The sequence below is a fragment of the Buteo buteo genome, chromosome 19 (assembly GCF_964188355.1).
Source record: "Buteo buteo chromosome 19, bButBut1.hap1.1, whole genome shotgun sequence".
In the NCBI taxonomy this organism is placed as follows: Eukaryota; Metazoa; Chordata; class Aves; order Accipitriformes; family Accipitridae; genus Buteo; species Buteo buteo.
The window spans coordinates 20,530,535-20,550,748 of NC_134189.1; the positions used below are offsets into that span (position 1 = coordinate 20,530,535).

Sequence of the window (20,214 nt, forward strand, 5' to 3'; positions counted from 1 at the left end):
CTACAATCAACTACACCAGTGAAATGAGCTTCCTATGTAGGTATGTGGTTTTGACCACCACTAATGACAGTGAATTGATTTGAACGTTCGAGTTGGCCACAGATTGCTTTGGGACTTCTGTAGGAAACCATAGCCAAACAGAGGTCCAGAGCAAGCTCTACAACACACAGCCCTACAGCCATGTCAAATATGGTGAAGAGCACAGGCTGATTTGCTCCAACTGCAATGCTAACTAGCCAGAGAAAAGCACTGCACTACCATGACTTTACTGTTTCTGGAAACTATGCTCGGTATTTGCATGGAACCACCTCACCATGGAAGCATGCCAGCTTATTTGGTAACAGCTCAGGCAAGCCTGTATGGTATCTCAGTGACCCATCTAAATATACCTAATTCATCACATCTAAGTGGGAGGAAGGGTTTCTTACCAAGGACCTACGTGCAACAATGTGTAGTATAAATGAATTAATGCTACTTGTGAAAATCTTCATAGTTCTTCCATCCTTTGTTCATGTGTGTTTCACACTAAGCTTTAAAATATCACCTTATACTTTGCAATTGCTGGTGTAATGCTTTTAACCAACCAACCAGCTACTCATTTCAATTTTTTAAAAACTGTAACAAAGGTCAGCACAAAATCAGGATCTGAAGAGCACTGAAATAAACAGAAGTATTCAGAAGATAGGTCATCCACACCAGTAGGAATTTACTTCACATTCCAAGTAATTTTCTTCCTATAAAATTATTTCTTATTATTAATAATGTGGCAGCTTCTACAAGCCTGATCACAAAGCAGGATTCAGTGGTGTTAGGCGTCAAACAGAATAAAAGACTGTTACTGCCCCAAATACATTGTCAATTAACTAAAGACAATATTTGTAAAAGTGAAGATCAGAGCATACACGGATTTTAAGTTTCACTTAATAGCAAAGAAGAAATATTTGGAAGATAAAGCAAATCTGATGGTGCCATGTAATGTTGTATAAATGTATGGCTTGTCTAAATGTGCTCCAGCATTTTATGGCCTGATACAGCAAGACTTTTTATTCATATCAGATTGAAGTTCAACGGTTTTCTCTTTCACTTTATCTTCATGTTCCTTTAAAATCCTGGGGGAAAGAAACAATACTTTTGAGAAAAAAGTCAATAATACCAGTAAGAGATCAAACCAAAAAACATTTCCCCCAAGCCTTTAAAATTGTCCAGAGGTTAACAGAAAATGACAGACTCTTGTGAACTAAACTAACAAACAAACCAAAAAATACAATTATGGTGGCTCCAACACAAAACCACCTTTGTTCATTTAGTTAGAAAAATGTAGTTGGTGCTGATTGTTAGCATTTATTGTATATTACAGAAACTCAAAACAGTGACTTACATTTGTTATTTTTGAGGCTGGAGCAAAACAAAAACACATCTGGCTACCTAGACATTCATCAATTACCTGACACATTCATAAAATTTCAGTAACTGCAGCAACAATATTAAAGATCTGCCAACTCATTACCAGTGTTTTCACCTCTCTAAGTAGTTCAGAGGGGACAGATTTACCTGTATTTTTACCCCTAGTCTTTATATAACTTCAAAAATCCACCTCTCCCTCTCTCCCAGCCCCCAGGCAGACAGCAGAATTTGAGCTGTAACGAGCAGATGTGGGGAATAAAGCAGCACATCCAATGTTCTGCTGCAAGGACTCAGCAGCATCCATTTCCAAGCATATTTCTCCAAACCCCCGAGAACTTCCTGCAAGAACCATCACAACATCCCAGGCCCTCAGCTTTCCTAGCAACAGCTCAGGTGTTTCTGGGTCTATACAGAGCTCCGCTAGCTTACACAGGACTCTTTAGGAACCTGAGCACCTGCTCAGTTGGAGCAACAGTGTCAGGCTACAGATCAGTTTAAATGGATTAAAATATTCCATCACCACAAGCCCCTATCAAACTAATTTAACAAACACAATTCACTGTCATCAGCAACAGGGAAGTCAGGCATATACATAGAACTCATAGATTGTGTTTTCTTCTTACCTAGCTAAATGAAGCACAGACTTTTTGGTATTGCACCCAGAATATGCACTGCATTCATAGAAAATTAAATTGTAATCCTAGAATCAAACAGAAAGACCATTTCAATTAATTTTGCACAATATCTCACTCCAGCTTTAAAAAAGCAACACATATACTAAAATATGCAGATAAAGAAACAGATCATCTTAGGAAAAATTAGGGTTTAATTCTAGAGCTAACAGTAAAGAGCAACAAAAGAAAAGAAGTCGAACTGTGCCTCCCAAACGACAGCTATATGCATTTCTCAGCAGGTATTTGTTCTAGACAGTGGCTTTTGCTGTAAGAGTTTGATCTCACAAAGGCTCAAAGGCAAACATGCCTTGTAAGGTTCTGAAATCTTGTGAACTTTCCTTGTGATTATAAGGCAATTAGTACATCACTGAGTGCTTGACAAAGCAGGTGAAAATAATTCCAGTGACTTTTTTTTTAATCTTGGAAAGCTTCAGCAGCAGTGTTTCTGTATTCAACAGTTTGAGACTAATGCTTTCCAGCAAAAGACCAGTTAAAAACCTCAGCAAAAAAATAACAACTAATTAGTTGTTTCTGCACCTTCTTTCCCCATCAGCCTGCACCTTTGGTTTTGTAGCCCCTGGGAGCTTTGCAATTAAGAACAATGGATAAATGATCAGGCCCTGGAGAGCTGAAGCCTTATCACAATAAATACAAATGCAAGAGATCATCTGCACAAAAGCCTGACCTGGCAGCTGTGATGGCAAAAGAAGTTTGAGAGGGAATGACAGATTATCCTCTCCAAAATAGACATCTGTCTACTTTCACAAGGTATTACATTGAACCTCACCTATATTGCCTCTATGGTATTACTACGTGGCCTTTTACCCATCCAGATTTCATCTTTCTATTCACTTTCCACTTTTCTCTGTTATCTTGCTATTTATGACAGTAGCTTAAAGTTCAAATAAATAAGTTAGTAGCTTAGGAAATGACAATCACACATCTGCATATTTTCATTTGCTTGCTATTAACTGTGGTTACTGCATTTATACTTATTTAACCACCCTTCATAAGACACAATTCAGTTTTCAAAAGCTCCCATTAAAATGATTAGGTATTTTAGTTTTGGTTTGGTTTTTTTGTTTTGTTTTGTTTTGTTTTTTTAAATATACCATGCTTCCAAAATTGCACAGCTTTTTGAAATTTTTATCATCTTCATGAAATTTCAAAGACAAAAAGTGGGGAAAAGAAGTTTCATAAATATCGTCATTTATTTTAGCAGTTCTAATGTTATCAAATGTCAGTCTTGAATATGTTGTCAATCGTTATATTGTTTGTTCTCGTGAACATCGGGATTTAACCACCTGCAGTAATTTCTGGGTGACCAGATAAGCACAGAAGAGCACAGAGGGGAAGAAATCAGGCAATGTTAGTGTTGGATGGATATTTTACTGATTTTTTTTTTTTTATAAACACTGTTCTGTATGATATTTACCTTATAATGTAACCCTCTTGCTTTCCTTAGAGAAGTTTTAAGATAAAATTTGACCAGCTCAAATTTCTTGCTAGCTGTGCAAACAGAAGTTTGAAATAAAATTTACACTCCTTTTTTCTGCTCAGCTGATCAGAACTCTAATAGAAAACCTACAGTGGTCAGTATCTAGCTACTTTATGTCAGTCAAGCAGAGAGTGCTACTACTCCTACATCTTCCCCACATACAACAGAATTTCACTAGAGGAGAACTCTCAGTCATGACATCATTTATAATGGCATGAATCTGTATGGATTTTTCAACTAATTCCATAGGTAGGGCAAATTCTTATTGGTGAAAGATAACAGTTTAAACTGAATTGATATTAATTGCTTATTTCTGTCAGTCTGACAAATGGGTCCTTCTCTGGAGGGGGAGTCAGCCTGGAAATGCAAACTGTCATTCCTTTCAATCAGGGAGGAAACTTTAATTGATAGCATACACGAGAACAAAGTAGCAGAAGGCAGGACGCATATAATTAATAAGCCAGGAAATGCCACCCATCTCTGTCCAGGAATTAGCTGTTGAACCTGGGAGACCACTGGCAATTACTTCATTGCAAGTAGTGACGGAGGAAAATGAATGATTACCAGAGGGAACTGGGCAGTTTCTGTCCTGTGAAGTGGTATCACTCTGAGAAGAACAGCTCATCCCGTGAAGCATACATAGTCAGCAAAGTCAAGGCAGACGAAGGCATTATTCTCTTATTTTACAGTTGAGGAACAGAGATAGAGAAGGATTTATTGACCCATTTAAGATCATTCAGGGAGTTTGTGCAGGGCCCAAATAAAATCATGCTGCCTGAATGCCTGAGCAGCACCTATATTATAAACCATTTTATTTAAATAATTGGCAGCGGTTACACTAATCCACTCAGATAGAACATTGGCTGTTCCTGGATGCTCACAATATGATCTGAATATTCTCTGTATTGTTGTGCTCATATGAACTCTTGAGCAGCTGATCAAGCTAAGCCAAACAGAAATTTGTTAAATGGAGTTTTCCTTTTGGATCCTCTGCTAAAAAAGGCAGGTGGACTTGTCTTTTTTTTCTTTTCTTTTTTTCTTTTTCTCTCTTTTTCTTTATATTCCCAGTAGCTCTATCAAGAGAGTTTTAGGTGTTTTCCATCAGGTCATTCTTGTACCGCATGTGAACATTTTGGTTTGTGTCTGCTGTTTCTCCCTGCAAAGCCAATACTGCAAAATTCTCCTTGCCATCATACTGTTTACTCTTTAATTAATCCAACTACAGATCAGCTTCATCACAGCCTTGTTGTTCCCTATGATGCCTTCCAGAATCCCTATCGTCATTCTACTCCCCCCTTTCTGGGGTATCACACCCATACTGCAACCACCAGCCTTCTCAAATGACAAGGAGTTGAAAGGGCTCTCTTCAGGCTGCCATTCTTCCTTTTAATAACGAACTGTGCTGCCTGCCTTGCAAAGAAGTTATGTGACACGTGCATTATAATGGGAGCCTTTGGGTTTCAGATGGAATTTGTAGTACACTAACTTGGAAGATGTGAGACTGAAGCAAAGCAAGAGTTAATACAGCTGGGCTGGAATGCCCTCTGAAAGTACACATTCCTCTCTGACTATAGAGGAAACTTAGTAAAAATGATCCCATCCTGTGAGACCTTGAAAGTCTGTAAAAACTGTTGGACTTCAGGGTCAATAGGCTAATCTGGTTGGTTGCCTGCACAAGAACAGGTTCAGGGTTGTTTTCACCAGAAATGGCAATACATACTTGTATCAGCTCAGCATCTAGTCCTGTGTATTTTGGATCAGTTCTGAGTAATTCATGGGATTATTCACAAAATAAGTAACTTAATTGCATTCACTAATAGACAGTGGTATGTGGTTTCATAGGAATTACATGGCTATTTACAAGAATTAATATTTCATTAAAATTCATGGTTATTATTAGCTCAGCAAGCAAATTGTTATAATTTAATTATACCTACACTGCTTTCCAACTAATCCATTGTCATTAATCATTCCTTCCCTTAGCTACCTCAGGCAGCACATTCAAACATTCAAATGAGTCATTCAGATCCATTCATTTGATTCTAACCATCTTCAATTTGACAACTTTCTTTGTTTTACTTAAGCAAAACATTTTATTTTCTTGCATGACATGTTAGAATTAATGCCCTGGTGGGCTGTGAGTTCTATATATTAGAATGATTCATCTTTGTTTTACTAGTACAATTTTTTAAGAGAGCTAAATGACACATAAGACACCTACTCTGTCCATTTAGCATTTATGTGTCATTTGTTTTTTCACAGAAGGATTCAATGTTACACCCTGGATACCCTCCTAGCCTCCAGGGTTTCAAAACTATCCACATTTCCATGCATACAAGAAAATAAAGCAGATTTCCTGAAAGGGAGAACCTTTGAGGGATGAAGTTCAAGTCTGATATTGCTGCCCTATAAAAACAAAATAATGGATACAAAACTGAATATGGAGGTATGCTTGTAAAAGGCTGTATGAATAATCAAGATAAGATAAAAAGAGATCTGGCCCTAATTCTTTCAGTTATAGAGAGGTGCCTAGCAGCAATCTTTCCTATGAACCACGAACAATTCAGCTGCATTTCAGATTTTGAAAATATCCTTTTGGTTACCAGCAAGCAGAGCTGTAAATCTATTTTCAAAGGAGAAACAAATACCTACATGAAATCCAGCACATTGTTTAATTTAGGTACATTCCTACTCACTCAGTTAATTTCTCAGGAATATTGGGATGACTTATTTCTAAATAAATGAATATTCTGGAGGCATTGGTGTTCAAACTGTATGCATTGTATAGAGAAATTCAGAAGAAAAATTGATGGGCATGGTAGACAGGAATATAAACAAGTATCTGCTGTTTGCAGTCCCTTAATGCTTAAATTATGGCCCATGGATCACCAGTGCTCTGGTAGATGCAGACTGTTAACTCTACTTATTTTATCTCCTTGATGGAAAGTTACTAAAAGTAAACATGTTTTCTCCTCCTACCATAGGAGTAACAGATGGTCTGTGGTTTTACAGGAGGTAGGAGGGAGAAAAGGTCCCCAAATTATCTCTCTGTTAAGAATCCATCCACAGAGAAAAGAGAGAAAAAAAGAGAGAGAAAAAGAGAAGGGAGGAAAAAAATAAAGAGAAAGAGAGAACAAAGAAAAGGGGGGGGGGAGAGGAGAGACAATGAGAGTGAATTCTTAAATATTTTTTGCACCACTCACTTTTTGTTTATCTCGACAGTTTGATAGCTACTATACTTATCAGCACTTACATCACTGAGAGCTGAATTGATGAGTGTGATGGGGTTCCTAATCTTTAAAAATACTTGTCTGATTAAAATTAATCTGTGTTTCTATGAATTTAGACACATTCAGACTCCATTTTAAAACCTTCACCTTCCAAGTTTTGTAAGGGGTTCCCCTCTAAGTATAGTACCTTAGCAAGATGCTCTCCCATTCCCCTAGGGACCTCACCTTCCTTTTCATTATCAGTTTTATTACCCAACAAAAGCACAGGTACATTCTCCCCAGTTGTCTCCTGCAGAACAAAGAATAAATATCAACTGAGGCATTGTATTAAAAAAATCACGGATGAAGAGGATAAAAACTAACAGATGTCACACTGCAACAAGACGTTTAAGACATCACATATAAGCCAGGTATGTGACGCTTTACTTACACATGTCAGGAATTAAAGTTGGATAAAAGACATGAAAAAGACAGAATGCTAGAGATTGCACTAACTTGGCATTTTTTTAGTAACTGCACAGAAGCTCATCAGACTCTGTATTAAAATGGGAGAGAGAAAACTACTGTGCTACACAGGCTCAGACATTGCGTGTTTATAGCCACTGCTCTTATTATATGGACAGAAAAATAATGACAACATCTGGGTACAATTATGCCAAATAAATTACTGAAATAATAGGCCCCCCAAAATACATAGAATAGGCACAAATCAAAATTCCTTCTGAAAATGGTTAGAAATATCACAATGAGTACATTCATAAAGTGGGCCGAATGCTGCAGCAGTAAATGGACTTGGCTGTAAGTCTTCAACTCAGCAATAGTTCGTAGCAATCAAAATTAGTCAGTAAAGATGAATGAACTATTACAACTTGGGAAAAGATTTTGACCACAATATTCAATTTTTCTGGATCAAAACCTGGAATTCTCCTCTAGCTTTTACCATACTGAATTATAACAATCACTGATTTGTTAAGATCATATATTTAATAGGGGCCTGTTTCTTACAAAATGCATGCTACAGTAGAGCTACTCAGATGAGGAATAACTATGCCTGTTTGGAAACATTTGAATGAATGAGTCCTAATTTCAACTTGCAAAGCCACCTACTTGCCATTACGGAAAACAGTGTATTATACTAGAACACGTGCCCAATAAAATCAGACTAAATGATCTTTGCATACCAATTTGTCCCCTACTTTTTCAGTGGCAATACTCAGCAATAATGAGCAAATGGGAAGTCACACTTTGTTCTCTCTAGCGACTTAGTCCTTTATGGCAGCAGCTTCCGTTTTATTTTTATTTTTTCTTTTGGCCACAAGCAAATTCAGCTGCTTGCACTCTCAATATGTTGTCTATGGGCTACAGAGATATACTAAGAGAAAAAAAAAGAGAATTTTTAATTAAATGAAACCACTCAGTGGCATGGGCTGTGCTTTTGTTTTCATGTGGTTGAAAGGATGATCCCCAGGAAACTGAACTGTCTACCACAAGACAGTTTTATGGCAGTAATGTAGATATTATTGCTTTAAGTTTATGGCTTATGTTCACCACACAGTCAATTTCCCGTGAGCTATATACTTGGTTGTCAAACTGCTAGTAATGATCAGTGATCATCAGACCATCATCACTGAACCAAAGCACCTCCCAGTGCTAGTGGTGATCCAATGGGACATATCAGCTGAATAACCTGTATGAGAAATCAGAGGACTCCATGCTGGGCTTTCCCCATCACTCGTTTTAAGTCCTTAAACCCCTGGAACTGTGATTATTTTCACAGACACAGAGATTCTAAAAATAGCTTTATTGGTAACTGTGCAGACCAAAATCACTAACAAAAACGTAATTGTGACAAAACAGGAAACACGCTGCTCTCTGTGCTTTGCCCTGCTAACACTCGCTGTCCAGAAGAAGGTAGAGAATAATGACATCACAGTTTAGATTTAAAGTTACACCATGTTACCTCAATGCTTATCAGCCACTGCTTGACAGCTGTGAATGTGTCTTTTGCTGTTATATCATACATCACAATGACACCATCAGCTTTTCTGAAAAACTGCTTGGTAATGCTTCGGTACCTATAAGTAAGAACCTGTTTATAGCTCTCTTCAACAGAAGTAGCAATCTGACAACATAAGTAAAATTTTATAGTCTCCCCCCCCCAAGGAAGATGTTTCTTCTAATCATCTAGTCTTAGGAAAGATTAAACGCCTGTTAATTTGGTTTACATATGTATTCTAAAATTCCATAAACTAGACAAGGGAGAAGCTGTAATACTGATCTTCACTGCAGATCCTGTTTGAAAGGTGAGGCTTATTATGAATTGTAGTAAGCAATCCCATTCTTCCTGAATCATCAGACCCCTTTTCACATTCAGCAGAAGATTCACAGAGGACACTACTACCACAAATTACTGCAACAGCAAATAAATTCTTTGCAAAAAAAATATTTTTTGAAAGAAAGGGTTTGGAAAAGTTCCCTTTGCCTTCTTTAATTGATTCTGGATAATCAGCTGCATATTTCACCTTCTCCCACCCTCTTTCATTTTAGGCTTGGAGCAGAAATTTGCCCATCACAAAATGGTCTGCCTAAAGCTAGCTAGATTTCTGTTTGGGGCTTTTTTCCCAAGCTTCCTGTAGAAAATGTAGATCGTCATTATAAGCCTTGCTTTTAGTAATAGAAAACTAAACAATAGCGAGGAGATGGGGAAGGAAATTACCACTGAAAACCTGGGAGTTCTTCAACTACAATGGGATTGTTTTGGTGAAAAAAAACAACTCTTTTTTTAACTATCAAGGTATTTTCCACTATAGAAATAATTCTAGGTACATTTTAAAATCAGCCTTCCTCCTAAAGAAATTGTGTGGTACTAAACTTTTAGAACTTTAGTAAGAATCTCTTACAGATTGGCACTTTTTCAGTGGACACTTAGCACCAAATCAGCATGTTATTGCTGCTAGGGAAGGATCTAAACTGTGAATTCACTGGCTCTATTAGGAATACCCCCATGTTTTTTCCTCTCCCGAGAAGCAGGATTAGGCCCATGCTTACTAATCTTCAAACGGATGATTCAAAGAAGCAAAACCTTAGAATGTGTACTGGTTTTGGCTGGGATAGAGTTAAATTTCATCATACTAGCTTGTATCGGGCTATGTTTTGGATTTGTGATGAAAACAGCGCCAGTAACACAACATTTTAGTTACTGCTCAATGGTATTTACACAGCATCAAGGCCTTTTCTGCTTCTCAGACTGCCACACCAATGAGTAGGCTGTGGTACACAAGGAGTTGGGAGGGGAACACACCTGGGACAGCTGACCCCAACCGACCAAATGGATATTCCGTACCATATGATGTTGTGCTCAGCAATAAAATGGCAGGAGGGAGAGAGGTTGGCTGAGGCTGCAGTTGCTCAGGGACTGGCTGGGCATCAATCAGTTGGTGGTGAGCAACTGGGTTTTTTTGCATTACTTCTTTTTCTTGGTTTTGTTTCTTTTCCCTTTTATTGTTTTTTTTGTTGGTGGTGGGTTTGTTTTGTTTTGTTTTTAATTATTAAACTGTCTTTATTTCAACCAATGAGTTTTCTCATTTCACCCTTCTGATTCTCTCCCCCCTCCCACTGGATGGGGGGTGTGTGTGAGCAGCTGTGTGGTGCTTAGTCGACTACCCGGGTTAAACCACAACAGAATGTTTCTCACCGTTCCTGGCCAGCAGTGTCCCAGAGTTGCAGGGCTACCTGGGTATTATCTACTGTGATGGTTTTCACATTGTAATCCACGCCTATAACAAAAATACAAGGTGAGTTGTCTCTTTATATGCTCAGTTTGATCTTTGAAAACCTGATCCACCAAACAGCAACAATTCCAGAAAGGTAACAAGATAGATACTACATTAAAAATTATGTCCATAGTCTCTAACTATCAGAGAACAACAAACATTCTTTATTTGCCAGAAATACTGAACGTTAACAGAGTAGCTGAATTCTGTAAAAGCTGTAAGATAAGTAACTTTCCAAATCAGGGCACATGAGTCAAGGGTCCATTTGACAGTCTACAGCAGTCTAAGTCATTTAGCCTGGAATTCATGCTGTATAACTTCAGTTGTCTGAAATTTCAGCATTTAGTCTGAGCTAGCCACATAGGCACTTTCTACAGTTAGTGGAAAAACACAAGGCACCACACTAAGGGGACAGTGGAACCTAAAATAAATGCTGAAGATAGATGGCCTGACTATGAGGAGAACCACCTCCCCTCTTCTGAATATAGAAGATGAACTGACTACAGTTAGGTTAGTCCCCTAATTTTTATGTGGCTAAATGGAGGTGAGACAAAAATTAATTTATCTAAACTTTTAAATGAATCCTTTCCCAATTTCCCTAATCTGTGATGATATAAATATCTTCTGGATATTTATAACAATAATTAGAGTCTTAAATATTAACCAGTCACTGCTTCCTCCTAATGACAACCTGCATTTTCTTGTATCACACTGTACTGTATCATGGAATCACAGAATAATTCAGGTTGGAAGGGATCTCAGTAGGTCATCAACAATTTCTTTGGGGCCATTTTCCACATCAATGGGATTTTTACCACTGGCATTAATTAAGAAGCATTCAAGCCTGCCTTCCTTCAATGGGCAATTAAGAAATCTACATGGAGGATATATCCATTGCTTATATCTCAAGGGAAAAAAAATTGAGCTATTCTGTAGAAAGTCAATGAGAAGACTATTCTCCAGGTTGTTCACTTGACTTTTCAACAGTCTGTATCTTGCCAGCCATAGTCTACAACTCACTCATGTGAAGACTAAATCAAAGCTATGACAAATACTTTCTTGCCATTGCATTTGCGAGAACACTGGATGACCAGCCAAAAGATGAAAAGGTCAGGTACATTCCTGTGGTTTTCCTCTGGAACCTTCACGCAATTGCAGACACTGTGTAAGACCTCAGAGTCTAGAGAAGTATATCAGCCATTTACAAGACAACATGGATAGGACATAGCACCAGACTCTTAAATGTAGGCAACTGCATATAGGTGTCTGAGCTCCCATTACAGTTAGTGAAGGTCTAGCCAATGAAGAACTAGGAGTCTAGGAAATGACTAAGCTCACCCTGAAGTAGGCATCAAGGGTCAGATTAATTGGTCCCTGGGGCTCCTATGACTGGACTGATTTGGAGAGGATGGTGGGATAGAATTCAGCTGTTTTGCTCACAGGTACCTAGTGCAATCTGAGATGCCATTTGGTATTCAAAATGTCTGTTTCAACCTGGCAGGACACCCAGGAGACCTGCTCTCTTCCAAAGCAGCAGCTGAAGACCAGGTGAAATACTTTATAGTGCCAAAATTAATTTAAATCCCTGTGCTAAGATCTTAGATCTTCCCTGACTCTAATGTGAACTTAGACACTCAACATACCAGCAGACATTTAAACTCAGGTGTTTGTCTACCTTGTCAGCCAAGGGAGCTACAGCAGCTGGTCACCTGCGATTGTCACAAATGCAAGACAAATCCATTAATTTAAATACCTTTTATTGGGAACAAGTTTTATTTCATATACGCTGCAGAATAATTAAGGCCTAAATACAGAATTAAGTATAATGAATCTGGTCATTTACAGTAAATCAGCTGCATTGCAATAACCTATACTTACATTTTCGTACCTTGATTATGTGTCTGACTTTCGAAAGCTCGGTTTACAACTTCAGGCAATGTAAGTACAACATAGGGTTTGAAATGTTTGGCTTTGAAAACACTGGTCCAACATATTTCTTTGGTGCTTAATATAATGCTAAATCTTCAAACATAATTCAGAAACTCTTTCTCTTTAAAACAAAATCAGATTACTTAGAGGGATAGAAATGGGGTATGGAGGTGGGATGGTTAGTACAGCACAGCCCAGAGGACAGGATATCAGTTTCAGAACAGCGAGATCTACAAGGAAATTCTAGCTTCACTGAAATCAATAGGATTTTTCTGATTTATTTCAGTGCTGCCAGGATTTCAGTACAGAATTTACTCTGAAACCTCTCCATCAATTATCTGCTTCCCAGTTTAGGAGAACTCACTTTGCATGTCCTACTCTCCTTTTGGACAATGGCTTTTACAACATCTATATGTTTCTGTTTTATAACACAGGGCCTGATCTCAGTAGAAACTGCTAAGTACTGTTGGAACAAAAATAATAATAGTAATAATGTTTCTTAAACTTACCTACAGTAGCAGCTGTGCCTGGGAAAAAACGATCTTCACAAAATTGCCTTAAGAATGAAGTCTTTCCAACACTTGAATTGCCCACAAAAATAATCTTGAATAAGCGGTCTGGGACAGAGTTTATTCTCTCCTCCTTCAAGTAAAAGCAAACATTAGTCTCCAACTATTCTATAAATCCTGTTGCCTCTCCAATTTACCTTGTCTTGAAGGCTGAGGTGGGAAAAAGAAGAGAATTTATCCTATCATGTTCTCCATTACTCATAAAGCAATATTCTGTTTCTTAAAATAACTCAGCATTTCAGATGTTTGCCATGCATCATTCCAGATCATTTGAAGTGCAGTGATTTGGACTGAGCTCTGGAAGTATACTGAATATGAACCTTGACAGGAGACTACGTTGCAAAATGCATGAAATTGCTTAAAGAAAGTGGTTTATGTTCATCCCTGCAAATCAAAACTCATAAAGCGTCACACAGCTCTGCTCAGTAGTTTCATCCTATACCAATGACACAGAGGAAACAGCACATCTTCACCTAGGTAACAGAAGGAATGCCGTAAGTTTTTGACTTATGTCATCTATCACCAGATTCTTCTCTCTGCTACTACTGTGGAGCCAAGAGCTTCCATGGAACTACTGCACTTCTACATCTCTTTAACATTACAGGCAGAAGCATGGGGGAAAGAGATAGACCAAGAATTAGACCCAGTTAATAAGGCTGTAGACATTCAGCTATGTTTCTGTCATTTAGATTTTTTAAGCAGAAGGAAGAACAATTTGTTCTGCCTATCCATGTCCTGCTTACTGCATGCTGGAGAGAATATTTATATCCTCTGTCAAGTATGTCATTATTCCCAAGACCTTTGTATGTAGATCAGGAGTTGCTTAGGGGACAACACTGTAGCACCAGCTGTTTTGCAGGGTGTGCCCTAGCTGGCCTCTTCTCCTATTTTGTGCAAAGGTGGAGGAGGAAGAGGGAAATAGCAAGTTTGTTCTTCATGCTGCAGAAGGGGAGCAAGATCATGGATGCTCCTGGCATTAGTTTGTTGGATCGGGGCAGTGGAGGGGAATGGAGGGGAGGCCCTCCGCCAGGTATCTGAGGTACAGAATCCCTGAGACTGCTGACTTCAAGAAAACATCAGAGCTGAGCTCACTGCCTGACAGTCCTTTGAATGAGACATTGAAGTCTGGTCTTGCAAATATTTTCTGCAAATATACTGAAGCCTTACAGAAAGAAGCAGAAACAGAGAGCTGCACTTCATGGGGGAAAAAAAGTAAATAAAAACTTGAGCTGCTGTCTTGCTTAGTAAGAAAAAAATTCATTCACTGCTGTAAGTTTTGGGGACAAAAACACATGTCTTTTTCATGAGCTGGGCTAATAGCCCATTACAACTATAGAGAGATTTCTTACCTCATTGCTCACTTCTCCTTTTCTATTAAAATCCCAAACTCCACTGCAAGTATAGGCTGCTAGTAATACACATACACCTATATAATGCACATTTTCAGTTCTGCTGAAAAACATTCCCAGACTATTAGTTTGTGTGCTCTGGGAAATAAAACAACATACAATCATCAGCTTGGCACCATTTTCACAGTGCTTCTGAGAACAATAACTAAATATATGGACTACATGACCTGAAATACCTTGTCCCTGGTGGTCACACACACATCTCAGTAGCACCAAGACTCAGACACCAGAGGCCTTCAGCTCAACTCCCAACATAATAGGCAGTCATTTTTCATTGAGATATATCAAGCCCACTCATGAAAACAACCTTAATAATCAAACTTGATTCTAAAACTGCATCTGAACACTATACTAAGGGATAAGCTACTTCATAGCCTGCTTCAACAAAGTATTGATGGGAAAATGGAATAGCATTGGGATTTAAATTTACTTTAGTTTACAATGCAGTCTGAAAAAGTGTTCCCTAGCTGTGTCTTTGGAGTGGCCTTCATATAAACAGTAGCCAGGTCAAGTAACATGCCTGGGTTTTGTGCAATTTAACACAAATGTGGAAGATGGCAGGTATAAACATAGTGGTTTGTATTCCATACTGAAAGAACAGAGGGGAGAGGAACTGCATCTTGGGCAGAGGTTTTGGACAGAAAATCTTGCTTTAATTTCCATTATGGTTCCTCCAGGTGTTTTGCAATCACATTTCTGCTTATGCTAACTGCAGCTTTATCTTAACAGCCACTCAGAAAAATGTTCTACTGACTCTTAACTCCCAGATAAAAGAGCAGTTACTGGCCTCATGCTGCGAATTCTTAGACGCTTTCAGAAGTCACCTTTCATAGGATAAAAATGGACATTTCTGAAAGGAGAAAAAAATTTACATTGGTTTTACCTGCCTATTAGATGCAGTAGGTCATAAAGGACAAGCAGCTAAATGACTGTGAATGTATAGTGAACAGGCAGGCTTAATGCCAGCAGCTAGGAGCCTGAGTTCAGTACAGTATGCAACGGGATCATGGAATGCAGTAATACAAAGCCGTGTAGATGACAGGAACAAAAATGACGATGAATTGAAAAATACAGATTGTCTCAGATCCTTCGTCTTCCTAGTGCAAAACAGAGATTGACAAGAGTTCATATCTGAGTAAGGTACATACGTAACAACTGCATGGAATCATTCTGCCTTCTTTGCTCAAGTATTTCTAGATCGTACACTCCTTTATACTGCAGATCCTTTGAGCAGAAAAACACGAGGGGAGAAAAGGACTGGCTGCAGAACACAGTCTAGCTGACATACAGCTTTGAGACTCACACCTCGTAACTCATGATGCAGGAAGCAGGGAGTTATCTTTTTCTGAAGTTTTCTTCAGCTCCAGTTGAGGATTATATGCAGAGCTGCCCTGAAAACACTTACTAATTGAATATCACTCCTCCTAGCCCAGGCATGATGTCAGCAGAGGGAATCAGTGTGCGAGCACTGTATGGAACAAGATCACTTCTGATGTCTAAATGTCATGGTCAAAGTGGTGATCCCAACAGCCATCATTTAGGAAATGCAAAGTTATATGAGAAATTAATCAGACTACAGCCGGTGTATGGAAGGAAATGAAGCACTACTCACATAAAATGGCAGCGGTCAGACACAGACAGCCTAGAGACTGCCCTAAGCAATGGAATGCCATCAATCGAATCGTCATTGGCAGGCCTAGTCAGCAGGCCAAGAGGACTGTGCAGGTACTTCAGTGCCACATGGACAGAGAGTTTATCAGAAAGGAGGATTCTGCTGTATTTTTTTTTTAAACTAAATTTTAAAAAAACAAGCAAAAAACCAACCCAAACTAAGGGCTAGGCTAAGGCACTGACATTTCATAGAAAAAAACACCAAACGGAATTGGCAGTTCTAAGTGACCTTTGGAAATGAACTTGTTTTCCCTCACAATGTATCTGTAGAAACTGAAACAAAACATTTTCAACAACCAGGCAGGAGACATTTTATGATTTCTTCTCTCCCCTCCCTGCTTGCTCTCAACTGTTTTGTTGGAGTTTTTTTTGGGGGGTGGGGGAGAATGTATAGGAAACAAGTTCTGAGGGCATGCCCAATTCCTACCCAGCTGAGAGGATGTCCTTTCAAGGGGCATGACTGCTGAAAGAGAGCAGGCAGGACAGGTTTGTCCTAGCCAGACCTGATGACCTAAGTGGTTTTTGCTGTCCTAAAGTTCAATGAGGCCATACTTTGAAAATGTGATACAAAATAAGTCATATAGCAAACAAAAAGTATGCATTATATTAAATCATTTCAAAGGATGAAGCTCTGTTCTGTGCCCTAGACTTTTTACTAAAAAGTACCACTTAGAAGTTATTATGTAACCATGGCATAATTCTATCATAATTTTTAAGATATGCTTGCTTCTTCTAAAAGAACCATATAATTATGACCAAGCATACCTATTTTTCCTATACTTTAATCTTTTTTAATATGTGCTCCAAGAATCTAAAAATGAGTAATACTTAACAATGATACTAAAATTAGAAAACAAGCCCAGCTAGCTCTGAAGCAATAGCAGTGCAAGAAGGACGTTAGACTCCAAAGAAACGTACCTTCCAGCATATTGTTTTAAGTATTATTACTGCATGGTGAATTCATTGTTAACATGCACATAGAAGCTAGAGCTGAAAAAAAACCCTGGATTTCCATTTTCTAATTAAAAGTATTCTCAAAAATAATTTAAAAGTAAAGATATTTGCTGTCTTTATTTCTCAGATTCAAAAGTATCAGAATATGAGAAATGTCACTTTTTGGCAAAAAAACCCCCCAACTTTTCAAAAAAAGAATTGCTGCTTTTTTTAGACAATTGCTACCTTGCTACCTTTCAGTGGATTTTCTTCTGTCATCTATTACAAGACTTCACTTCACCTAAACAGTCCTTCAGACATAAGTCTAGGCACACATTGTCTACAGTTACCATTCCTTTAGGCTGAGTTTCCCTTCTTTGCACCTTCAACATTTATCTGCAGTATATTTCCATCTCCCTCTTCATACAATGGCTTAATTTGTCATGCTTCAACTTAAAAACGGAAAACTAAGTAATTTTGGATTCTAAGAATAATGCATTACCCTTCAACACCATTCCATGTTTTCCAAGGTCCTATAGAATAGGATAGAATAGAACAGAACAGTTCCAGTTGGAAGGGATTACAAAGATCATGTAGTCCAACTGCCTGAGCACTTCAGGGCTGAACAAAAGTTAAAGCATGTTGTTAAGGGCATTGTCCAAATGCCTCTTAAATACCGACAGGCGGGGGGCATCGACCACCTCTCTAGGAAGCCTGTTCCAGGGTTTTACCACCCTCTCAGTAAAGAAATGTTTCCTAACGTCAAGTCTGAACCTCCCTGACACAGCTTTGAACCATTCCCATGCATCCTCTCCCTGGATCCCAGGGAGAAGAGCTCAGCACCTCCCTCTCCACGTCCCCTCCTCAAGAAGCTGTAGAGAGCAATGAGGTCGCCCCTCTGCCTCCTTTTCTCCAAACCAGACAAACCCAGAGTCCTCAGCCACTCCTCACAGGACATGCCTTCCAGCCCCGTCACCAGCTTGGTTGCCCTCCTCTGGACACATTCAAGGACCTTCACATCCTTCTGACATGGTGGGGCCCAGAACTGCGCACAATACTCAAGGTGAGGTCCCCTTTGCCCCCTTACATTTGACAGTGTTTCCTTCCCTACAGGCTGCTCTCTAGAAGATGATGGTGAGTGTTCCATTGATTGTTCTGTGTTTTTCTTATGCATTTCCATCTCAGAAGAAGTATTCTCATCTTCTCCAGTCCATCTGTTCAACTGCTTATCAACCAGCCTGTCAAGAAGCTGGGGTAGGTGATCTTCCTCAATTGATATTATTCTTTGGAGATGTGATGCTTTAGACATTCCTCCAGTGGCTCCAGCATCAGGCTCTACAGATAGAATTCCATTCAGTCCAGCAGAATTCCTTCTCTTTGAGTTATTGAAAACATCATCATCTTCAAATGAATGGCTAGACAGAGAAAAAAAGTAAGTACATCACAAAAATATATTGGACCTGGATTCCTAGTGTTTTATTCTAGTGTAACTGAATTTAATCTCCCATGTTTTTTACTACTCACAGCAGGCATAGTAGATTCACAGTCCAATGTCTACTGAAAAGTCAGCTCATCATACAATGTGTGTGTGTATGTGTGTATATATATAGCATGCTTGATAATTATAAGTAGCATGGGGAAAGCTAACAACTTAGGGGGAAAACCTGAACCAGAATACAAAACATAAGATTAGCCTCACTTCTAACCTCATGGAATAGCTAAAGTAAATTTCCCTACTGTGATTTCCTCCTCCCTCCCTGCCCCCATTCTGCAAGAATAAAACCACCCCCCAACCCAGACCCTTTCTATATGTAATCTAAGTCTCTCTTTAGCAGGTAAGAGGGAGATGGGTTTGTTTAATACGGATGAAAAAAAGGCTAAGTGGGGATTCAACAGAAGTGGAAGTGTAGATAAAACAGATCCAGAGTCTTCTCAGATGTGCACACAGATGCAGGCTGCAATAAGAGAAATGCTGACTTGATACAGGGAACAAAATGTCTTCATGAGACTGGTGCAGCAAAGGAACAGGTGCCCAAAGAGGCTGTGGGACCTCCATCCAGATGCTCAAAAATTCAACTGAACAAGGCCCTGAGCAACCTTATCTAGTTTTTGGAGTTATCCCCATTTGAACAGGAGATTGAACTAGAGACAACAGAGGTCCTTCCCACCTAAATTTTTCTAGATTTTTGTGCCATAATTGCCTTTGCCAATTATGCTCCACTTCTCAGTACTGAACTGTGTCTCGAAAGCTTTCCCTCCTTACACTTCATGACCCTGCACCTGCAGGGACATTGCCTCAGCTGCTATTTCAAAGTGAAATACTAGTCTTCCTTCCAGCTCCTCCTGTCTCAAAGGAAACATGCTAGTGTTTCACTGACATCACCACCTTGTTCCTGTTGATTTCAAGTTTACAACCACATAGCTAAGAATTAAATTCTCCGTGTTTTACCAGTTCCACATCCCATACTTTACAACAGGACTGCTGTCCTCTACAATAAGAGGGGAGGAGGTATACTCTTTCAGGGAGTTACCAAGGACATTGTACCACATCAAGATAGTGTAATGGGACAGCTCCTGTGCCTCCCAGCATATACTCATCCACAATGGGGAAATCTCTTGCCTTTGCAGACAGTACAATTGTTTTATGTGAAAATTTGTTTCTTTATTTCCAAATAAACTTCATTATTTCAAAAATTTTCCAAATTTCTTAAAAAGCACAGTAATCTTACAGTCACAGACACTTTAGAAATACATGCTTTGAAAAGTCCAAAGGTATCAGAAAGAAAACATTCCACATTATCTTTCTATAAGCCTCATCGTACTCAAACAGGGAATACAGGAAAAAAAGTTCTTACCTGTTAGGCAGCATCTTGCCGTCTATGTATTTCCCAATGACAGACCCTGATCTTTGCTTCCAGCTGGCTTTTGGAACACTTGTTTTGCATTTCTGCAGAAATACAGATTCTTCTTACTAATTTACTCCTGTTGTTCATTATGGTTAGCTGCCTTCATTCCTAATGCTTAAATAATGCAATGAATACGAAAGAAAAAAATTGTAGAAAAAATCCTAGAGGTATAAATGCTTCAAAATCCTGACTGATGAACAATCAGAACATGGAAACTC

General features: G+C 38.8%; 1 protein-coding gene across 1 annotated transcript in view; it reads right to left on the bottom strand.

The window, feature by feature from the left end:
• Positions 1 to 1,018: 1,018 nt before the first annotated feature.
• The window catches only part of CRACR2A (calcium release activated channel regulator 2A), a 45,084-nt gene continuing 25,888 nt past the window's right edge, over positions 1,019 to 20,214 (bottom strand). Inside the window, 8 exon segments of the mRNA XM_075051884.1 lie at positions 1,019 to 1,109; positions 2,028 to 2,104; positions 6,994 to 7,095; positions 8,767 to 8,881; positions 10,501 to 10,582; positions 13,018 to 13,150; positions 18,178 to 18,505; positions 19,946 to 20,054. Of these exon segments, the coding sequence (XP_074907985.1) occupies positions 1,019 to 1,109; positions 2,028 to 2,104; positions 6,994 to 7,095; positions 8,767 to 8,881; positions 10,501 to 10,582; positions 13,018 to 13,150; positions 18,178 to 18,505; positions 19,946 to 20,054 (1,037 nt within the window).